General features: G+C 38.4%; 1 protein-coding gene across 1 annotated transcript in view; it reads right to left on the reverse strand.

The window, feature by feature from the left end:
* Nucleotides 1-4,519: 4,519 nt before the first annotated feature.
* Mtpn (myotrophin) overlaps nt 4,520-24,965 on the reverse strand; it is a 31,487-nt gene continuing 11,041 nt past the window's right edge. Inside the window, exons 2-4 of the mRNA XM_052720660.1 lie at nt 19,267-19,380; nt 18,408-18,491; nt 4,520-7,736 (exon numbers count right to left, since the gene is read on the reverse strand). Coding sequence (XP_052576620.1) covers nt 7,650-7,736; nt 18,408-18,491; nt 19,267-19,380 — 285 coding nt within the window. The 3' untranslated portion in view covers nt 4,520-7,649. The remainder of the gene's footprint in view (nt 7,737-18,407; nt 18,492-19,266; nt 19,381-24,965) is intronic.

The following is a 24,965-nucleotide window of genomic DNA, read 5'->3' on the forward strand; positions in this document are numbered from 1 at the left end:
AGTGAGTCTGAATGGACGACTCCTTGAAGTAGGAAAGACTTCCTGCTGGGAGTTGGGACACGTCCTCACCAGGGGCAGCAACGTGAATGGAACATTCATTCAGTTGGCTTTGTTGTTTTTTTGTGGAAAATGACTGAAAAGGAACTATGACAGTAGTCAAGATGAGATACAGGTTTTAAATTTAGGTGGTTACAAGAATAGCGAACATAAATTGTTTAATTAGCACTTTATTTGGAAGGCAAGAAATGTTTAGTGTAGGTGGCTGGGTGGTGAAGATTTCCCAGACATGTATAAGCTTAGACCCAGAACTTGGGTGAGATGTGATCTGGAGGGCTTTCTCTAAAATGACAAAAGTACCTTAGGAGTTAGCCAGATGGTCCAACACCCTTGTTTCTAGAACACTGTTCCCGTTTCCATACTTTTAGAATCCTACTTAATCTTGTAACCAAAACACCTTTAGATTTCTGAAAATCTAGCACAACTGCCTCAAAACTCATCACCGTAAACAGCCTTAAAATCATTTCCTGTTTGTGCTCCCAATTTGTAGTATCAGTTCTCAGAGCTTTCTTCAGGCTCAAGGACAGGTGCTCTTAGCATTTTTGATTCCCTTAGTAAATATAGTTGAAATTGGGGTCACTCAAGATGCCATATTATCCCAGGGAGATCTGGAAGATCTAATTGTACTTTCTTAGACCCACTGAATATCATTAGGGGAGGAGAGCAGGGCTGAGCAAAGATAACTTTTTCATTTTCATTGGATGGATGTTTGTGGACATACGGAACTTGGTCACTGCAGGATTTCCTCTGGGTCTAGTAACAGGAAGTGCTGTTCCATAGTTGTGGGCTGACTTTGAAGGCGCATGGTCCAGAATCCTATATTTGGAATCTGCTTCCACACCTCCCCCTCTGCATAATTAGCCCACAGACTTATGAAGAAAACATATATCCTCCTTCATGAGCAGGCAATTTCAAAGGGGAAGAAGAGTGGAGCCAAAACATGAATATAAGTTTTAGAAAAAAATCTCAAGGGTTGCTTCACAGCATGACAAAACTAAACATAGTATGTCAGGAAGCAAGGGGCAAATTCAAACCCTGACAATTCTGGCAAGAGAAAACCAGTAACCACAGCTACCTTCTTTTTGTTCAGTACTAATAGCAGGCATGTTGAGACATACCTTTGACTCACCAATAAAACTAGTGAGCACCTTGAGAGAGAAAATACACCCTAGCAAGTGAAATTGTTCTGGATGAGAACGATTAGACCAAACAAATTCCCCGATGTTTAAGCAGCCAGATTTCCTCTTAAAGCCATGCCTTTTGAAATTTAAAGGTAATGTCTCATTTTAAAAGACATTTCATATTTACTTATATCTTTATATTTTTCTTCCTTTGAACTTTTGGACATGGAAGAGTTTAAATGTTTGAAAGATAATCTACTTGCATTGTGCAACCAAAACACATTAGGACTAGTTGTCTTGGGGAGGAATTTTCTCTCTGGACTACTGAAGCCCAACACTGCCCTGGTGAGCTGTTCTATTGCCTGTGGCGACTGTCCACATTTCCATTGGGTTTTTTTTTTTTTTATGGATTATTGTTACTTTGGGAAGAATTACTTATAGTGACATGGGGCATTTAAAGTTACAGAAGATGAGGTGAACTACAGGATTTATCTAAGTTATAAGAGGGAGAAAAAAGATGAAAATCAATTTTCCATGCCCTCTGTGTTTTGGGGAGCAAATATTGGAAAACATTTTTTGCTGCATAGTCCTGTCCAGGAGTCCAGAGGCATTTTAGGTCCCTGAAGAAGTGCTGAGCTTCTGTTGGCTCCCACTAGGACAGGCTACTTGAGAGCTCTAGAGCAGAACTCACCAGGGTTCCTACCCTCCCTGCCTGCTAGGCTGGCGGTGGAGAGTAGGCCATGCCCCTGGAGGGTCAAATCGGCATATACTCCACTCCCAGTACATTCAGATCTGAGCACTACTTTCAAGTTTACTGAAATCTGACCAGAAAGTCACAGTCCACTGCAACACAGACGTGGTAGCTTGTTCCCGGGATAAATGGTGATCGTTATCAGATACTAGGAAGAAGACAAGCAATACACAGTACCCCTTTAGATTCAGTCAGTTCAAAAATTTGCAATTCTTTAAAAATATGCTTACCTAGTAGTAGTCTCAAAACCAGTATCCAATAGCTAGAAGTTATTTTCTTCTATACAAGATGCTGTTGCTATGAATATTGTCACATGTGACCTAGTGTTCTGTCCAGAACTGTTGTCGCAGCTGAGCCTACAGAAGTTGCTAGGGTGGCTGGATGGATCTTTTGTTCTGCTATGTCATTTACAGCTGTTTCAGCATATCCCACAACAGCAGAGGGTTCCCTGCATTTGACCTGGTAGTCAGCATTTCAATGAAATATTGTGATTGTGTTACTCTATATTTCCATCTCATCCATCTGGGTTTGTACTGGTTTTATTTAGGGGCTCCTTGGTCAAGGGTCTGGGACACTGGCTCTCAGGTGGTCTCATGGTTCAAATGTTCTGACTTCAGCTGACTCAGTGAATCAAAATGTCTCTCATATGTTAATGTATACTGGTTTGATAGCTTTAGCTAAGGACAGGGTGAATATCTGCCATGGTCAAGCACTATTCAAGTTGCTGATAACTTTCTTCTTTATCAACTTTATTTACTTCAATCTGGCTTATACCTGGGAAAGATCACTGGGTGAGTGACATTGTCAAGTCAGGAGGAGGAGGCCATTCTGCAATGCGGGTAAAGGAAGACACTGTATCCTGGAGACCTGGGCCAAAGGGTTCCACTTCATATGCTGCAGGGTAGAACTTAGCCTTAGTGCTCTTTGAATTGGTGGACATACAGGTTTGCTGCTAGAGCAATCCCACCTGGACCTGATGGTAGGAAGTATGACACTGGTTCACGATCTTTCCCAAACACTCACGTATACTCCCTTTTGGGGAATTACGGAGACTAAAAAGAGGGGTGAGGCTTAGGCAAGGCATAGGTCTTAGAAATTTAGCTGTGGAGATAACTTTGGGCTGGTGAACTACAGAAATACTGTCTAAAACAACTGGTATGACATACATTATTAAGAAAAAAAAATCAAGGATCATTCTAACAGTATTGCATCCTGAGGTTTACAGTTAAAACTTCTTTCAGCCAAAGCATACTCAAGCTCATCTGATGATTTTCTTGGGTGTTGAGAACTTCACTTTACAGTGAACATCTATTCCCTCATCTCTGGGAAACCATGCCTGATATTTGATGTTCTCTCTCTCTATGGCTATTTTCACGGTTCTTTCCCTTTAGCGTGCATCAAAATCCTCCAGAGGCCCAGCCTAGAATTTGACTCTCAGAGGTCTCAGCTGGGATTTGACAATTTGCATTTATATCAACTTTCTAAGTTGGGGCAATGCAGTTGGTCTAGAGACCACATTCGGAGGTCACTGATCTTGCAGACAGAGAAGTCAGAGCAGTGTGTGCACTGTGCAGTGGGAAAGTTCTGTGCAGTTGTCCTCTAAGACAAAGTAAATTAGGTGTTAAGTTCACTCTTCTTTACAGGTATGCCTTCTACCATATTTACTAGTCTGCTCTCCAAGTGTTATATAAAGGGGCTCCATTCCCTTTATAGCATTTAATCAGACTGAAGTCTCTTCTTAAAGACTTTATTATTATTATTATAATTATTATTATTATTCTTTGGCTTTTCGAGACAGGGTTTCTCTGTGTAGCCCTGGCTGTCCTGGAACTTGCTCTTAGACCAGGCTGGCCTTGAACTCATAGAGACCTACTTGCCTCTGCCTCCCAAGTGCTGGGATTAAAGGCATGTGCCACCAACAACTTAAAATGAGAATTATCTGAAAAAATTTCTGTGAACACATTCAGCTAAAGCCATACCAGATACCCGTTTATACTTTAGCCAACAACAGGGTTTGCTTTATCTTAGCGCTGGCATATTTTTGTTTCCTCACTTTTACTAATGGATATCTTTTAAAAAGTTTTCTGGTATCAACGAAGATTACAACAGAAACAAACTGATTTCATATATAATTGAGTTCAGTTTTGAGATTCAAAGAGATCATTCATCCAGAAAAGTATACTCTAAATGTATGAGCGGTCATTAATTTGGGAAATGTAGGTCTTCAAGAAAAAAGCAGCAACCTAAGAGAACAATGAAGAACTGCAAAGACAGCTCGTGACCTATTTTCTTCAATGTCAATCAATAACTCCAATGCTCTATTGGCAGTGTCTTGTTCTCAGTCAGTAAGGAGGGCTCCTGGACCTGTATACAGCAACAGTGTGTATCAGAAGACTAACACTGAAGTAAGTGCCTCTCCCTAAGTAGCACAATCTATTCCCATTAGGTCTTTAATATTTAGTTTCTTTCCCACTCATTTCTTCTAGAAGTGGGATAAAATCAAAATAAAAGATCAAGTCAGTCAAGGTTTTCGTATAGTTAAGGATGTCTGGAAAGGAAGGTGATAGTGACTGGGAGATAAACATGTTGCTGACGTGTTATCTGTAGCACAATTCAAGTTTATTCCATTTGTTCTTGCAACACGAAACTTAAACACAGTATTAGTTAGCATTCGGATGTACATGAACTAGGATACTTATGAGAAACCCAACTGTGTCAAAGGAATGACATTGTGGAACCATGAACTCAAATATACCAAAAGTGCACAAAGCACTAGTCTTCCTCCATACTGCTTAGAAAGATTGATTGTTTCTCCATTTACAAAATAGAATCAGGACAATTTAAAGTTTTAAAGTTTGCATGCAAAACACTGCAATTGCTTATTTATGTAGGAGGGCACTCTTACCAGCTTCTTCTACACACAACCAAGTATACAATATTACAGGAAGAAATTCAGCAGCTGAGCTGAAAAAAAAAATCAAGTACACATAAATTGAAGCTCCTTTATCTGGGAAAGAAAGAAATGAATAGAAGGCTACTTGTCTGAGCGTCCACATGCTGCAGTTACTGCCTTTCTTCTGTGCCCAGCTGGCTCTAGAAAGGTGAGCTGGGATGTGCAAGTGCTGTATTAGAACTTAAATCTACAGATGCCGGCATGAAGCTGTGGGGGATTTGTTAGTACACTAACCACCAAAAGGCAAATTACCTGTTTTTATTTGATACAGTGCATATGAAATGATGGCTGTGATATAAAACTATAGAACATGCAGTTTTTTTCTGAGATGTTAAATAGTACTTCAGAGGAGAACAAAACTTAACCTTTTATTAATGCGTGTAGTACCAAAAACAGACATTTTAGCTTCCTTTATTCAAAAATATTAACATTAAGCGTCATGAATTTCTCTGCCAAGTGGTTCAGAAATACATTATAAATAACCTAGTTTTTTATTTGTATTTATTTATTTTTTTTAAAGAAACTGTAAACCATCCTGGTCAGTCTATCCTAGTCTATGTTTATACGCTATTTTCTCAAGCAATCGCTTCCTAGTTATGGTTTACAAAATGGCCACCAAAGGGAGGAAGGCAGGCCAGCCTCTACTGCATCACAAGGAACACCAGGATACACTGTACAAAGAATCCTACGGTTTCAGTACCATAACGACTGTAGAAAGCAGACCAAGTTTGAGAATGCTAAGACAATCTACTCTCCGCAATAGGCAACTGTAACAAAACACTTTGAAAGAAAAACTGAAAACCGTGTGAAGGGTTAAAATTCAAGCCTTTAAAATAGCAGTATGCCAAGAGGTGAAAACAACGGTCTCAAAACACCCTGCTGCATTACATTGATAGTTACAGACTGATCGAGTGAGTGCCCTCCACTTACTATCAGGATGTCCAACTCCATAGCTTTTTGGCCTTTTGGCTAAGATCAAGTGTAGGATGTCCAACTCTAGTAGGTTGCATTAAGACAGCAGAGTTAGCCAAATATACCAAAGGATTTAAACTACTGTTTTGTGATTGTTTTCTTGGACATAGAAAAATTACAGGGTCAGGTTAGTTGAAAGTGAAAAAGCCACAGGATAAAAAAGAGTTCATGGGATAACACACACACACACACACACACACACACACACACACACACACACACACACACGCCAAACAACCATCAATTGATCAATAGTTATTTAGCCAGGCTGACTGTTCTTGGTAATAGTTTAAACCTGCTATAGAATGCTACATTGCCTTTAAAAAAAACATTATTAGTTTTTTTTATTATCCATAATCTGAATATAAGTCCCTATCCCACCCACCCTTTAAAAATTTGAGGTACATTCAATTATTGCATGACTTGGCTAAGGAAAGATTGGAATAGTTTTTGTAAGCCTGTATGGATGGCAAGTCAAAGAAATCTTAAATGTAGGATATCAAATTTAAGGTTGTATGTTTTAATTCATTTTATTGTTCATGAATTAAAATTTAGAGGTAAGTCTAAATTTTCTGAAGGTTCGAAGAACACCATTTTAGGGCACTGTATTCTAAGAACACAGAGTATTTTACATGTATGCAATGCATGATTGTTAAGATAAACGAAAACACTATGCAGGCGGGGTGGTGTTGGCCCAGCAAGAGTCAATCAACAGCTCAGGGAAACCTGGTAACAAGCATGTTTTTGAAGGGATGAGGTTCCATCTATCCAAACAGTACATCTCACCCCAGTGATAGCTTTGGTGCACTACAAAGTCAGCATCCATGGTGGGTCTTAGAGAGGCATTCCAAAGAATTGTCTTCATTCTCCAAACACAACTAAGGCTGATTCACTCAAATAGCAAATGAAGAAAATCCGTAAGTACTAAGACAACTGTTCTCTCTTTATAAGATACTAACACGCTTATGGCTATGATTTTATTTTTAAATCTCCTTTTACTACCAGCAGGAGTCTCAAAGTGTTTCAATGTTATATAAATGTCTGAGTCTAAAGGAGAAAAAAAGAAATAGGCATACTGGAATGATTCCTCCTTTAGGCTCCTAGAATTTAACATTTTATAAATAAAACTAGTCAGTTTTATCTAAAGAGACATAAAATTGAAGTGAAAGGGGAGAGAAAATCCAAAGTTTAGTCATCCAGCAATTTTGGGGTGCGCTGCTTATCTGAGCTTTCACATAAAGATTAAAGTCTTTCAAGATTTTGGTCACTAACCACAGGCAGCGAGCGCTCTTACCTAGCCAGGAACCCCCAGGAGAGTGCATTCTTAAGGCAGAAGGCTGTAGCTAATTGCTTGTCTCAGCACCCTAAGTTGACATAACAGCAGCCACTACTGCTCACAGCTAGGGCTACCCAATAAGTAAAGTTGGCCTTGTACAGTCAGACCTTCAACACAATAATTAATAATCAGCTAGGGAGCTGAGAAGGTCCAATGATCCCCATACACTGTATTTTTGCTCTCCCTTGGGTATAAGCTGTATATTTTACCAGAAATGGAAAAGAGGCTGGTTTGATCAGGAATCCCAGTAAAAGGCCGATCACATTTCCCACTGCTCCTCCAAAACATGTTTTTCCCTCCCTTGGTAGTCTGATTTGTTATGAATTTCTCTCTCCCCTCACCCCTCTTAAAGTATTTAGCTGAAGAAGCTGGCAGATAGAAAGTGACAGACAGACAGGCAGCAGTGTGAGGCCACAGGAGAGTCATTCTTCCCAAGTTATCAGTCCATCCATCCATCCATTACTGGAGAAGAGCTTTGATTGCCTGGTTGTCAGTGGCTTCAACGGCAGTCAGTCCATCTGGGCCTTTCACAGTCTTATCAGCACCCTGGAAAAGAGAGGAGACACCCTTCATTAACTGAACTCACTAGAGAACAGTAAGTGTCAGAGGTGGCTAAGTGGCATAGGCCTTTTCTACTCTGATCCCTGGAACCCTTGGTGAAGGACTGAACCAACACTGGAGAGGTGTTCTCTGTCCTTCGCTCTGTGCTATGACATGTCCATGACCACACTCACATACACACAGAAGTAAGATAAAAAATTTATAGTGCATTATCATTTTCCAGGTGTTAGAAATTTCCAGGTGTTAGAAATTATAAGAAACAAAACAACTGTCTTGGGTATGTAGTAGGTAGCTGTTCCAGCTTTGCCCTGGAAGTACTACCCCCATTGAGGCTTCCAGTTAACTGTCACGCCTATGAGGCTGGGAGGAGAGAGGAGCCCTTAAGACCTGAGATCTAGATGTGCCGGCTCTCTTGGTTCCTGGATCCTGGACACTGGAGGTAGGCCAAGCAGAGTTCTCCAGAGAACACTGCTAGATTGCACTACACCTTTCCCAGACCCTGTAACCTATCCCTTTACTTTTAAGTTACCCCACAAAATAAACCTCCCTTTTAACTACGTGGAGTTGCCTTAATACTTCCACCAATATGGGTACTGTTCTATTACTGTGAAGAAACTCCATGACCAAGGCAACTTATAAAAGAAAGCATTTAATTGGGGGCTTGGTTACAGTTTTAGAGTGTTAGTCCATGACCATCATGGCACGACACTAGAGTAATAGCTGAGAGCTTACCTCTGACCCATAAACCCAACTACAGTGACACACCTCCTCCAACAAGGCCACACCTCCTAATCCTTCCCCCAAACAGTTCCACCAACAAGGGACCAAGCATTCAAGTATGAGCTTACTGGGGACATTCTCATTCTCATTTAAACCACCACCACAACTCAGCATCAGCATGGAAGACAGTAGATCAGCTTTTACTTATCATATTTATCCAATTAACTAAGTTTCAAAACAACATACCCCTTGGCATTCTTTCTGGGGAAAGAGAGAGAACGAGACAGTTTTTTTTTTTTTTCTTAAAGGGTATGGCTCCTGGTAGCTGGTAGGTCAGCTACTTTCTAGTGGATAGCCTCATATCTAGGAATGTATGGTCAGCACCAACTAGACTCTGTGGGATGGACAGGGACACACACACACACACACACACACACACACACACACACACACACACACACACACACACACAGTTGAGAGGAGCTAGGAGGGAGGATTGGGGATGACTATAGGGAGTTGGAGCTCACTTAACTGTGGCTTTACCTACATCAAACATCTGAAAGATCCCTGCTACTCAAAGCCCCAAGCTACCCAGCTTCCACTTCTCAGGCTCTCAATAATTCTCAGCAGCCCAAAATCTTTTCAAAAAGTTCCTATTAGAGTGAATTTCTATTATGACAACATTTAGCTGACAAAATATTTACAATTTTATAGGCCAGATACAACTAATGTTAGTGTTTTAAATGAAATTAAAAGGCAATTCCTATAATAACATAAAATGGGTGAGAATATTAAGGAAAGTGGTTTTTGAAGACTAATGAAGTTACTGGAGAATTTGGGTGTATCTGGCCTTATCCCTTTCTTTAGGAAGCAAGTCATTTTTGTGCATTCATTTTTAGTTATGTGATAATTTCCATAGCTTTAGATAATATATTCCTGTTACTATTTGAGTTGCTAGCTTTAGATTTTATCTTGATTTCCTGCTACAGAGACAGATGAGTCCTAGCTTACTAACACCCTCTTCCTTCCTCAGACTCCCACTTTCTTATACTTAATGTATCACATTGTTGCTTTGCAAATTTAAAGTTATTTGGATCTACGTTTCTTCATACATTTTGATGGTGTATCATTTTCCATAAAGTAGTATTATTAGATACCCTCCTGGATTTGCCTGTGATTCTCCTAGGGAACTTCAAATTTGCCAAATTTTATGTACTTTAGGATTAACTTTTATATTCTGGTCTGTAAAACTTGTGTGTATGTTGACTCTCAAAGTTAAAATGTGCTAGCAATGTTTAATTATTTGACGTAAGTAGCGCTTACTGCGGCTCTTAGCCACTACTATCCTTTGCTATCTTTTTGTTATTCCAACACTGCAACTCCATGCAGCCCTCACAAACAGAAGGAGCTGTAAATAGTGTTATACCTATGTAAAAGCCTGAGACTGCTCAGTCTTATTCATTCATTTTCAAACAAACTTTTGAACCTTTGTTACTTAGTTAGGGTAAACTGGTAAAATAAAAGTGGAAGACAAAGTAAACTCAGCTTCCTTTCCTAAAAGGAGAGGAAAAATAGACATAGTACACAACTGGCAAATGACCTAAGTTGGAATGAGTTGTATTGTTCTCTAAATGCTGAGTTCACTGGGTGTTAATGTATCTGAGCAGTGAGGACCAACTCCTCCCTACCTCAATATGCCCGCCCACTTGCAAGACAGGATGGCTACATTCTCTACTGTCTGGCCTGGCCCTCCTTCCTCTTGCTCTCCTCCTTCCACCCTCTCTGGCTGTCCTGGACATATTCCCCATTCATTATAGAGCTGCAAAGCGTTCTCAGGTGCTTTTCATTAGCTGAACCACACATCCTAAAACAAGCCTGTCGCTTCTCCCTACACACTCACTGCTTTTCAGGGTTCTTTCATGGTGAGGCACTTAGCCAAGGAAGGTGAGCACACTTGGAAGGTTTTCTTGTTGACTTCCCCCTAACCAGTCATTAAGTCTGCACTATCTTAACGTTTCCCAACTATCTTCTCCATTGCTATCCTTATTTTCAGGATCTTCTCAACTTTCAGATGCAATAGTTTCCGATTTGGTTTTGCTTCTTTATCATGCAGCATGCAGTTGGGACTACTCACATCTACGTGGGTGATCTTTCTCAAACACAACGCTGACAGTTCTCTTCACTTTCCTAAGAGTCTTTAGTGACATCCTCATTAATGAGAATGGAGACAAATAACAAAAAGCCACAAGCAATCTGCTTACTATCTGCTTCATTTTTGTCAACTTGACACTCTACCTTAGAGTCACCTGGGAAGAGGGAACTTCAACTGCCTGGGGTGATATCGATGAGACATTATCTTAACTGGTATGGGTGGCATCATCCCTGGGCTGATGGCACCTGAGTTGTATATGAAAGCTATTTGAGCATGAGCCAGAGAGACAGCCAGAAAGCAGTGTTCCTCTCTCCACAGTTTCCGCTTCAGTTCCTGCTTTTGAGCCTGCTCTGATTTCCTGATGATGGATACTGACCTGGAAGTGTAAGCTGAATAAACATTTCTTCCCCTAAGATGCTTCTGGTCATGGTGTTTATCACAGTTAAGAGAAAGCAAACAAGAACATTACCTATCTCTTATTTCTTGATAAATGCTTTCTCGTCCACACTGTAGCTTCTAGAAAACCTATCATATCTCCTGATGTCTCTATCTCCACCTGAGCCTTCTTTCATTGATGCTTCTGCCTTGAATGATACCTCAGTTCCCTTATGGACTCTTAAGACAGTCTCTAAGCCCCTGCTGGCTGACCTAAGAGTAGTGAGGGGCACATGGTATTGTAACACTACCCTGTACTACCCTTCCCTGGACTTCTTTCTTCAGTTCCCTCCTCTTTCACATGTTAGCTCTTGCCCAGCACTTCCCTAACACGTTCTGCTCCCTGTATCTGTTTCCTTTATCCCTACCCTGAACATCTACCTTCAACTTTAAGCCCCACCCTCCCTTCCTACTTACCTGCTTTGAAATGTATCTGTATCAAGCCTCACAAATACCTCAAATTCAACATCTCCTAAAGTCAATCTGACATCTTTTCTTACAAACTTGTTCTTTACCACAGTAAACATGTTGATAGCAGGAGCCAATCCTATTAGTCTTTGCACTCCCAGGGCTTTACAAAAGGCCCCAAACAGGATGATGTTGACGATGATAAATCTTCAAAGAAATGTTTAATCATGCTGTGTTTATTTTGCCTAAGAGGAAGATATACCCTCAAAAAATTTTCTATCCAAATAATTAATTTTTTAAAATATTATAAAGGCATTTTCTATTTTATTTTCCTGAAGTACCTGTTACTATCTGAAATTAAAATTTCTGCCTTTAGAAAATGAGGTCTGTGAGGTCTGAGGATGTACTCACTTTGTTCTCCTATATACTCCTGGTGTTTAAATGAAAACAGTTTATTTTCCTTTATTTGATATTAAATATCCCACCAACTGAAAAATGCAAAGGAACAAAAACATTGTCTGTTCTCCACTCAATTAACTCCTGTTCAGTTGTTACATTCTAGGAAATCTTTCTGGATATCCCAGGCAGTCGGCTCCAGCTTCTGTTTGTCTGTGGCATGTTGTCTATCATATTGAGCTGAATGAACACTATCTCCTGGCTCTCTTGAAGGCCAGTAAAACAACCTCTTTATCTCTGTTTTTTTTCTTTACACATAGAGGTTGAAAAGAAATAGAACTCTCAAGCTCTCTTCAATCCAGAGGTCACCATCTATATGTATGTATATATATATATATATATAATATAACTACAGCTTCTTTCATGCATCACCTTCTTTTTTTCAGTAAAAGCTCAGAAGAACATTCTCACCTCTTTTCCTTCCTCCTTTCCAAACACAGATAATCCCTGCAGGTCCACTACTCACTCTGTAACCATAAAGACCACAGGGCTGGCAGGGTACAGAAGGTGGGCTGATGATAACTATATATACAGTAGAGCCAGTGGCTCAGCCTTGTAACCATTAGGACTGTAACCATTAGGCAGCTTATCTTGAGACACGGTCTTGCGTAGAGTCCTGTAATAGGGGGTTCTGTTACTCACAACAGAGCTCTACTCCTCTTATTACTCACTGGAGTAACAGACAATTTTACAGACTTAAGCTGCATTCCATTATCACAGGGTCCTTACTGTAGTCGTCTTTGTAACCTGACACCCTGGACAGTGCCTCATATTCACTAATGCTTATTACATAATGGTTTAATGAAAATAAATATTCCTGTCTCATGGTGTAACTGCATACTTAGGAACACTACACCCTTACTGGACATATGCTCAGTGACATCAGTCTCTTACTGCTTTCCTATCATCCCATCTAAGTATGTGCCACCATTTCCTACTGTATTAAGATATTGCAAACCTGAGAAACTTTTAACTGAAAGTATATTTAAATATTACCATTGCTAAGGATCTTACAGATGATACTGTTCCATTTCAGAGACTACTAAAAATGGATTTGGTATTTAGTGACATGAAAAACTATCCAAATACATAAATTACATACATTGTAAAATTTTATTTACTGGTACAGGATTTGATAGCACATTTAATTTGCATATTATACTAGATACACTATATAAAGACAATTTAGACAGTAGCCCCATGACTTCTAATTTAATACTAAACATTATTATGACCCTTACATTTTGGTAATTTTTGGTTTTTAACATATTATAGACAAATCTTACTTTTTTCTCACAGCAGTGTTATGAAGTAAGGTACTGTTAACTAACTACTTTATTATACTTTGGGGTTCTTAAGTTCAGAGAGATAAGGAACTTGTTTAAGGTCAGTCAGATCTCCCGATTATAAGTCCTGTATTCTGTGCCATCTTTAGTTGAAAACTACCCATGGCTTTTTTGGGCAAAAATGTCAGGATGAGACATAGCTCCCTTGAGATACTTGCAACTTAATTGTGCATCTTATAAAAAAGTGCAGAACCTTGTAAAATGCAGACAGGATGTCTCATCTCATCTGTTGAAGCCTGAGAACGAACACACACACACACACACACACACACACACACACACACACACACACACACAGGGTGTTTGTGTGTAATCAAACTCAAAGGTCTGCTTATTGAAGGCAAGTGCTGTATCACTGAACTACATCATCAGTGCTTAAGAAACATTTTAAAGACAATTTGTAAGTTAATTCAACAAATACCGACCAAGCTTCTATTAACAACATCTGTGCAGTTTTGTAATGAAAACTTGCAGCCAGTCACTTGTTTGTAAGTAGGTATGGCTACTCTGGTGATCTGGTGGCAGAGATGAGTAGTTTATGACAGAGACTAGAGGGTACAAGAAGTCTACAGCATTTACTATCTGGCCCGTCACAGAAAATTTTCACTATGGTGTAGGGTACTGAGGAAAGGGAAACAATTTCTCCTACTTCACAATGTAGTTGGCACAGAAAAGGATCAAATATACAAATATATCAGGGAGACAAGTACTGAACTAAAAACCAAACGATCACTACTTTCTCTGATCCTCAGAATATTCCAGAGCATGAGGACTATTAAGCCTTCAAATGCTAAATACAATTAGTAACAGAATGATGGCTTATAAAAACAAATTAAATATACCATCTGTTTTTATAATCTAAGATACAGTGCTCTGAAACTTACATTACTGGGATGTAACATGTCTATTTAAAAGAATTCCTAGTCCTACCTTATTTCTTTGTTTTGGCTGTTTGAGACAGTCTTGAGCTATAGCCCAGGCTGGCCCCAGAGCTTCCTGTCTTGTGTCCTGAGTATTGGGATTACAGGGATGAATTACCATGCCTAGCTCCTATTAGTTTTAACAGCAGTGTATACTACATAAGCAATGTAGTCTGCTGACTATCAGTTTATCACAAAAAAATAACATTTAAAAGTGACTGGTAATAGAAGTAGGGTATTTTTAGGGTGGGTCTATTAAGGGTATTTTTCTATAATACCATATACTAACAGATTCAGATTTTTTTCTCCCCCTTAGGATTAAAGAACAAGGATACTGGACTGCTTAAAAACCCTTTATCATCACTTATATAAACTATAAGAAATTATATAAATTATAAGGAATTTTAAAAAAGTAATAATGTAGAAAATTTAGCAGCTGGTAAATAATGTAAGAAACGTTCAACATGACATTGTAAAGCTGCTAGAGGCAAGTTACTAATTTTTTTTTTAACTTTAAAAGTAACATCATACTATATGTAACTTGAAAATAAATGAGTTTTGGGTCTATAAAAACTCATTTGCTAAAAATAGTAGATTTAACAAAAATAAGGTTTTACTATCAGCACTCTTCAAATAATGTATTCATGCTATTACTTCAACATTTGAAATATAAATCAGAAGAGTTTAGTAATGAACCATGAAGATCCAGATGAGTGTTTTATGAACTCTTGTTTGGCTACATTCATTTTCAACAGTAAGTACTACATGTCCAAGATGATGCAATTCAACTTTGGAAGAATCATGCTGCCACTCAAGGCTTTAAAATGATGCTTACTATAAACTCCAAAGTACTTATGAGCTACAGAAGGGGCTGGACAGCAAGCTACAGTCTAAGTACTCGTTTTTTGTAATAACATTTTACCCTCCACTCACTGATAGAATATGTGGAGCTGCTATCACAGAATTATGACGAAGACAACATGGTTTGCAAGGCATAGAACATGTGGCACCCTCCCCTCCTCCCCCCATGGTATGCATGTTTGTTAGGGCCTCACATAGCCCAGGCTGGTCTTGAACTCTCTAGTCTGCCTCCACTACCCAAGTACTGAGATTACAGGAGCCTGACCTGTATTTTTATAGCACTGATATGCAGTGCTTACATTTCAAAGAATTTTCTGGAAAAGATTTTTTATTCAACTGGCATAATTACAATTCTAAATGACAAATGATTACCCAGTCTATTTTTGCTTTGGTAAAACCAGGATGAGCACAGTGAGCTTGGCCCTTACACCTTTATACTCACCCGATGCTGTGCCATTAGTCACCATTCTTCTCTCATGGGTGTCAATACTGCACACTTGCTTTACCAATTCTCTGGTCTTAGCTAATATTCATTTTGTATTTTCAGATCTGCTTAGATTTACCCCCACCCTAATTTTTCTTTCTTGTACTGTGCTTTGTCCTGAAGCATATCCAACTTCCATTCCACTTGCTCAGGGGTACCAAGTACCTTTGGGCTTGGAGCAGCTCCTCCCTTTGGTAAAAATCCTATCTAGAATATAGTTGAAAATGTTTTCTTTGACTCTGCCCTCTCTGCTTCCTATGTTTTAAGGGTTCACTACCATTTCTTGTCAAATGCCTAATGGATCCCCTTTCTATGATCCACTACAAGGCATTAATTAGTTCATTAATTAAAAAAAAATCTTTTCTGTCAGTTGGCTGAAAACACACAAACACACACACACACACACACACACACACACACACACACACACACAAAATAAAAAACAAACAAACCTAAAACCAAAGCAAACAAACACAAAAAAAACAAAAACAAAAGCCTACCCAAAACCAGGAGGCAAGGCCATGTGGTTAGATTTCAGTCTTGAAATGGAAGTCTGATATCTGAGGATCTCTCTGCATTTTTCTAATTTATCAGCTCAGCAATTAAACATCAGTCTGCATGTCTTTCTATCTATAGATATGGGTATGTTCCATGCCTCACAACTGCTCTGATCAATTCCAGCATTTTTAAGTAGTAGAGAGAACATAGGCTATTAAACCTCCATCCATTAAATTTTGTTAGGCCTTCAGGCATTTAGATCTCCTTGAGACAAACGGTCTCTTTATCCATAAAAAGAGATGATGCTTATGGTATTTGACTTGTGAGTAAATTATTACTTGGTAACACAATTTTGATTCTAGCAATTTTCTTTGTTTCTATGTCCTATTAACTGTGATCATACTGAGTGTTTCTAAATTGCTGCTTATTATTTTATCCTTATGCTATCAGTATAATAGTTGCATAAGAAATGAGAAATGTAAACAATTCTGGAATCTATAAGGATTCTAGCTTTGGTGGAAGGTAGACCTAGAATTAATATAATACTGACTGAATCTTTTAAAAGATACATTGGAATAGCCCCATTTTAGCAATAAAAAATTTCTGGTGGAGTATCATTGATTAAAAAAAAAGATTGGCTAAGAATATTACAGAGTGTTCATTAAAAAAAGGTCATACAATACTAAAATCAAAGTAGTTAATTTCAAGAAAGCAGAACTAAATTTTCTCCATTTAAAAAATTCGTAAGACACCAGTTCCACACAACTGTAACTATAACTGTATATATAGTTATATATAACTGTAACTGCCACCAATACAGACTTCTCTAATGTCATTTATTTGACAACAAAACAAGGCACAGACCAAAGGAAAATAAATAAAATAAAAAACAAACTAGTTAACATAACTCAATAATAACTCAATAACTCAATAATAAAACATTTATTAGGACACCACAGGAGGGCCTAATACATACACAAATCAAGAATTTTAAGAATTCTTTATTGTAGAAGATTCTTTAACAATGGAAACTTATAAATACAGGTCTAAATGAATTGAAGACGAATATTTTGACACTAAAGAATGTAGAACAGTGACTGGCCCCTCTCTAAGATAACTATGTCTTGTTTTGTTTTCTTATGAAGAAAAACAAGCATATCAGAAAGAAAAAAAGTTCTATCTATAGTTCAAGAAATGGCTAAGGGGAAAGAACACACTGAATTTATTATAAAAGAATGAAAATCACACATTTACAGGCACCCAGTTATTGTTTGATATGACTCTAAGAGTAAAACTCAACAGCAGTGTTACAGGACCCATTGTAGAGCTCTAAGGAGGTAGTGATAAGAGTTAAGACAAAAGTGTTTATCTTCCCCAGTTCCCTCTACTGTATTGAAACGAGCAAAGAAGGGCAAAGCCCACCTTTAGTCTTAGTTCTAAAAATGACTCATCACTGATTACATAAGTATTTTGTGCCAGGAACTTGACCAATCTTTATATATACAATTTACTAATTTAGTTTCTTTCTCTTTTTCCTTGCTGCTTTCTTTTAGCAGGCCATAATCTAAGATCCCAAGTGGAAATGAGTCTAGACTCTTCAGTGTATGGACATAAAATGTAAGTTTGGTGACTTACTCTATAGAGATGTCTTCCCTTATAGAATATAACACAGCTAGAATGGTTCCTAGTAAGTGGTTACTCTTTTTTTTTTTTTTTTTTTTTTTTTTTGGTTTTTCGAGACAGGATTTCTCTGTGTAGTTTTGGAGCCTGTCCTGGAACTCGCTCTGTAGATCAAGCTGTCCTCGAACTCACAGAAATCCACCTGCCTCTGCCTCCCGAGTACTGGGATTAAAGGTGTGCATAGCCACCACCAACCGGCTAAGTGGTTACTCTTAAGGCTGGACTCTGTAATCTATCATGCATTAACCAAGATGAAAACATTTGAAAACTCCCAGACTCAGCACTATCTCAATCGTATCAACAAAGTAGAGAGCCCTTATGGTAAAACACATCCGATAATCTTTGTCAGTATAGATTACAGAAAGAAGTGTAAAATTTCAAACCCCCGTGACTTAAAGTGTGCTCTATCACCTTGTACCAGGCCGCAAATCTACCCATCCACGATAATGCCATTTCTTACACCATTAATACTTGCTTACTTTAGCTGACTTCTTTTACTTAACAAGATTTTCTTATGAAGGAAACTAGGCCAAGGACTTTAACCATCACAAGCTGGAAGCAAACAGTCTATAGCCAGCAACCATAACTAACACTGTTCTAGATTTCCATTTCTGTCCCTGCAGTCACACTTAGTTTAAATGGTTCCAAAGAAATAAGGGTTTTAAAATAAGCAATAAAAATGAACATTGGTCTTACCTTTGACAGAAGCAATTTCACACAGGAAACATGACCTTCATAGACAGCAGACAGAAGAGGGGTAATATGATGTTTATCTGGAGCCTATAAACATCAAAGAGATAATTTTATTTCCTTTAAAAAAAGCTTTAATTAGGGAATTCTTAGGACTATTTCAAAATTAATACCCATTTTCCTTTCTGTACAAAAATTACTTGAGAGAGAAGTTTCTAGTCACTTAAAAATTACCACGAAGCCCAAGCACACAAGTGTCTTCTCTTGGGAATCAGTGTGGAGAGGAAATCCGACCTAAGCTTGACTCTTTTATCTGCCCCCTGATGTGACTAGTTCCTCTGAAGCTAGCTTTCCCACTACTGTAGAAATGCCAGTGTGCTTCAGAAAGGAAGGAGGGGTAAAAACGCCAATGAGGAGGCAAGAGAGACAGACCGATTGGGCCAACTACCATGGTGAAAAGTTCTCTCTTCCACTATTATGATCATCAAAGCAATCTCCTGAAATCCTGAAATTACAAAGGGCTCCAGTCAGGAGATGACAACTCCTGCCTGGGGACTTGCTCACACTTGTCCTGTGATCCAGGCTAGTGCAGCCTACCACTGCATGCTCCATTACATGACAGCATCTACTACCTACAGTGCTAACTCGCCCAGCTTTAGAACTTGAAAAACAACAGCCAAGGTGGGAGACAGCAAACAGTTCATTAACTTAAAAACAGGAAGAATTTGGGGAGGACTATATTATTTAAAGTAACTGTTTCATAAACCCACAGCAAAGACTTCCTCGAAGCATATGATCGATATTTTTCTAGAATCACATATATTATACATATACCATAAAGTATTAATGTCTGTCTAGTACATACATTAATGTCTGCTCCTTTCAGCAGCAGAAATTCCAGGATTTCAAGCTGTCCACAATCTGCTGCATAATGAAGAGGCTTCCTTCCACCTTCTAGTGTCCGGTTGACATCTTCTCCCTAGTCAGAGTAGCCAAATGAAACAATGTTTATATGGATAAGAGACTGAAGAGGGAAACAAAACAAGGCACCTGCTATTTCTTTTAAAACTTCTTTAAAACTTTAAAGAGTTTCGTGAAAATTCTATTTTTGGAAAGTGAAATGAAAATGTAAAGAAGTCACAGCCTACATAATAACACATGGTACTCAAGTCATGATTAGGCAAACTGAAAATACGTAATAATGCTAAATGCAATGAAATACATCACTGTGTTCTATTACCTCAAATGAGTTCAGTCAGCATACTGTCATATATAGACACAGAAGACTGGTAAGTTCAAATACTGAGATTTTGTATTTTCTGTGTCATGTATCATTATCGGAAGTAATAACAACCATTCTATTCTTTCAGTATTTACTACAGTGGTGTGGTAAAACAGGAATACCACCAGGCATTGGGAAGACAAAGGTGAACAAAGGCATGGTTTCCAATGCATGTAGCTTACCACCTAATGTGTGGAGATGACCTAATTTGAAAATATTGGTGTTCTATAAACAAAAACAAAGAAATTCATCATCACAGTTACCAGAAGACTATGACGTAATCTTAATAACAAGGATATAGTGTTAAGACACTAGCTTTTCTAGTGACCAACTACTGTATTTTTGGTATCATGCTATATAATAAAAATATATATAATTTCTAATCTGCAAAGTACCCCAGGACAAGGGCCTTTTATCCATCAAATGTAAAGCTAAAAGAGAATAGTTTTCAAATGAGGTTCAATTAATGAAAGTATAGATTGAATGCCATTCTTTTTCTATAGCGCCAAGATGCTTCTAATTCAAATTTGCTTCCTTTTAAAGGAGTTCAGATTTTACAAAGTAGCAAAATGCCTAAAAGTTTATTTTCTCAGTAACTATACTATTCACTTGGCTTAGCTTAGTCAATTCACCAGACCCTGGATAAAGATAGAAAAGCCTTACCACTTCACAGCCATTACCAGCTGTGCTTTCAAGTTCCTCAACTCCCATCCTTTTCACTCAGCCCACTCCTTTCCTTTCTTCCATTAATGTATGTATTATAGGAAAGTCAAGATTTCTCTTATCTACATCATCTTTTATGGTTATGGTAAGCGTTCCCTCCCTCAAAACTGCAGCAATCATTTAGGTATCGAGTGCTTTTGCCACCTTTTACATGTATATGCTTTCTTTCTCAATGGGATGTAAATTCCAGGAGCAGAAGTCATATTTTTCTTCTTTACCTTTCCCTACAGTATGCTGTATGGGTTAAGAATATATGCTTCGTCACCACTAAACACTAGGCAAGTTACTTATATTCTGTTTATATTTATATTCTGAAACCCTATCTTGAAAAACCAAAAAAAGAAAAGGAAAAAAAAAAAAAGACTACTATGGCAGTTGAAAGAAGTGACTTCCAACCGGCTATTTAGTCAATTCAGCCAGTTTATTATGAGGACATTCCCTGAAAAACGTGATTTAAATGTTTTGTAGTTGGATGATTTTGTTGTTGAACACACATCATAGAACAGACTTTAAAAAATAAAGTATACTTAAAAAAACTGACAGCTACCAACCTCACTGGTGTTTTGTTACAGAACCACCATGTACATATGACCTGTTCTTGACTGGAACATATGACACCTAATGCTAACATCTGTTAAAACGGGGACTTGAAATATACACATATAAAGATAGGTGCATAATATCTTAAGACCTATGGAGGAGAATGGGTAGTGTTCCAACTTTTCCATATAGTTACGGGACCAGAGACCTCTCACCTTCCTAAATCTTGATTTCTTAACAGTAAGTAGAGTAAAAATGTCTGTACTCTCCACAATGCTTAAATTTCAACTGTGGTGATAAGTGAAGAGTATGCTGTAAAATGTTTAACACAGAGAAAAAATGAAAGTTAACTATCATTTTTATGGAGCACTGGTGTCGGTTTAACCCATTTATCCATCCGTCTATCCATCCCATCCATTAATTAATGAGTCAGTCTCATGTAGATCAGACCGGCCTTGAACTCACGATGGGACCATAGGCACACACACACCTGGTTTTAAGTGGAACTGAAGACAGCATGTATGACTTTGGGGATGCTGAGCAAGCACTCCACTAACCAGTCCTGTTACTAATTTACACTTAAACTAAAAGACTATCCAAAGCTGAGTTAAAGCAAGTTTCTGCAGAATGGCTGAAATATAAACAAACATATGGCTGAACCCAATATATATCGCTTAGAAAGAAATTTAAATAACAAAAGTGATTTGCTGTATCACCTTACATTCCAGTCAAATGAAGAAACACAAGTCAACAAGAGGTACTGATGAGATCAATCACTGATAAAGTTAGTTTTCCTCCCATTATTATTATTTCCTTTTCATATCAGTGTTATCTGTATGGACTATTGTATTGAAATACAGTAAATAAATGGCCTTGGTAAGTCCCCAGTAAGATGCTTTTATTAAAAAGACACTCCTCTGAATCACAATGTTGTATTTTTTTTTTTTTTTTTTTTGGTTTTCGAGACAGGGTTTCTCTGTGTAGCTTTGCACCTTTCCTGGAACTCACTTTGTAGACCAGGCTGGCCTCAAACTCACAGAGATCCGCCTGCCTCCATCTCCCAAGTGCTGGGATTAAAGGCGTGTGCCACCACCGCCCGGCTCACAATGTTGTATTCTTAATATAAGGCTACAAAATATGTACGAAATAAGTCATGTTTAAACTTTCTCCTTTATCCCTTCACACTTGTATTACAATTCTTGTTTTAGCTGTCAAGTGACCAAAAGTAGAGGATTCTCTAGATGGGTCCTTTGCAAAGCAGCACTGAGAAGAAATGTGTAGCATTAAAAGATAATGCCCTTTCTATATTTTTGTATATAATTGTTTCTCCAAAACAAATTAAAAAAAGCAACTTAAAGCAAAGCAAAAAGGACAAAAGAATAAAGGTCACTGTAGAAATTAAATAAATTGAAAACAGGACACCATGGAGATAAATAAAAAGGTGATTCAGGGAGATCAATGCAACTGCTAAACCATTCTGAAACATGAACAGAAGAGAAGGGTAAAGCACATTAAATGCCAGCACCAGACTCCACAGGTGACCTCACAAGGAAACTTTCAAATACTTACATGTCTTCAGACCTGTTCTATACACTTCCAGAAACCAGAATGGATGGGAAGATTTTTCAACTAATTCTGAGGTCAGTAACAGTCTTCTAAAGCAAGACAAAGACATTACAAGAGCCTGCTTTGAGAATCACACCCTTTGAGAGGTTAGAAACCCTCCCCCGGTTATTTGAATCTTACATTTTCATTATCTGCTTACTTCCTATTTTCTGTGAAGAGATGGCTATTAGACCGTGAACAAAGAGCTCTCTGTGCAGAAGCTTCAGGCCTCTAGTCAGGCAAGTACCACTGCCTACCGTACAGACACCAATAAGTTTGTCGGCCTTAGTTGGTGGCTGCACTCAAACCATCTCAGCTACCTTTTTCCTCTCCTGGGTAAAGGTTCTCCGTTATCACGGCAGTCTACAACTTCTCTATTTTCTCACCTCCTAGACCAGGAAAGACTTTTCTTTTTTTTTTTTTTTTTTGGTTTTTCGAGACAGGGTTTCTCTGTGTAGCTTTGCACCTTTCCTGGAACTCACTTGGTAGCCCAGGCTGGCCTCGAACTCACAGAGATCCGCCTGGCTCTGCCTCCCGAGTGCTGGGATTAAAGGCGTGCGCCACCACCGCCCGGCCAGGAAAGACTTTTCTGCACACATGACAGTGAAAACAGTTCTCCAAAGACAAAGTGCTACAAATGGCCATGGCCATATATACTTAATATCTGACATGAACTGGCTCAACAAAACAGATTTAACACACCACCAAATAAAATAGGAAAAAATTACTTTCAAGTAAAAATGTTGTTTAAAATGTTATTCTGAATTTTACTTATAAAAGTAGGCAAAGGTTAGAAAAGATGAAACTTGGTATCAGAAAAAGACCTACTACCCAACTTGATTTAACTAAACAAATATTTACTGTAAGTTAGGCACAGTTTTACTTGCTTGAGAAGAAGCAGGAAGTTCTGAATGAATCAAAGAATTAGCTGCCTTTTGGGGAAGGCTAACATGTAAATAATGAGTCCCATTTAGTTTTGTGTCCTAAGAACAGCAAAATTAAAGGAATTCCACCAAGGGAATGATCAAAAACTTACCTCCCTGGCAGTTTACCTTTCCGTGTGAATGTGTGTGTCAGGTATGTGTGTCTCGTCTTGTTAGATTTTAAAGGCCCTATTACAGGGGTCAGAGTGGACAACTTTTCCTTCCACCACCATGACTCACAGTACTGTCAAACCTCAACCAGAGTTACTGTGACTTTGCTTAGGATAACATATATTTTAGGCATATTTCACTATAAAACTAAGAATATTAATAAATGATAAAGGAGAATTCAAAGCAAAAAAGCAGACACATTAATTTTGTACTTTAAACATGTGTACGTTAGTCATGTGTCTTTATGTGGACAATAACATGAGAACAGCTCTGATGAGAGAAGGAAGCACCCTGGTTCTCTAGCAGATAAAGGCATGGCAGGCATGATTCAAAGACAGCAATACTTACTAGGTTTATTCTCCCAGCCTTCTGCAATCTGTGTCTCTTCTATTTTCCTAATTGGTCTTAACACGGAATAGAAACATGCTTAAAAATGTGTGTGTGTGTGTGTGTGTGTGTGTGTGTGTGTGTGTGTGTGTGTGCGCGCGCGCGCGCACGCGCGCAGGTGTAGAAACTATTCTTATATAATTGGAACACTGTACAGTTTGTTTAAGGACACCACTCAAATCTTGTGTGGCATACATTTAAGAGCCAGAGTTTCTCCTTTAACTCCCAGATCTTTTATATGGATCTTAAACTACACTAGGTTAGAAATATAGATAGAAAAAACATTTTAAATTAATTGGCCACCTGACTCCGGCTGTTAGCCTTTTTAGGCCTTTCTTCAGATGAAAAGAAACAAATAATTCTCTCCCTTTCATTTCCAAATGTGCACACTTTGTGAAACCAAGATCTAAGGCATGAGTTCATACTGTATTGTCACAAAAGACTAATGGCCCCCAAAGCTACTCAAAAGCAGGCTATGCCTTTAATCCCAGCACTCGGGAGGCAGAGCCAGGCGGATCTCTGTGAGTTCGAGGCCAGCCTGGCTACCAAGTGAGTTCCAGGAAAGGCGCAAAGCTACACAGAGAAACCCTGTCTCGAAAAACCAAAAAAAAAAAAAGCAGGCTATGTGTGACAATTTTGTAGGACAGCATGTAAATTAACACTGGACACCTGAGTGAGTAGAAAGCAAACAGCAGATGTATTAAATTTACCAAATTCTACAGCTGAGCCAATGTTCCTAGCCATTCAGTCAGTGCTAAGTATTTCCTGTCCTATTTAGAATAGATCGGAGTTCTTAATTCTTAAGGTCTTTTTGAGAAGAATATTCTGGCCCATCATTTCCTACCTTTCCCCATGTATACCTTATTTTCTCACCCTATCTACCTCACTCGCTAAAACTTTTACCTTAGGATGTAATTTTGCAGAGACTAACCT

Source organism: Peromyscus californicus, unplaced genomic scaffold (assembly GCF_007827085.1).
Source record: "Peromyscus californicus insignis strain IS unplaced genomic scaffold, ASM782708v3 Scaffold_6__1_contigs__length_162567912, whole genome shotgun sequence".
Taxonomy (NCBI): Eukaryota; Metazoa; Chordata; class Mammalia; order Rodentia; family Cricetidae; genus Peromyscus; species Peromyscus californicus.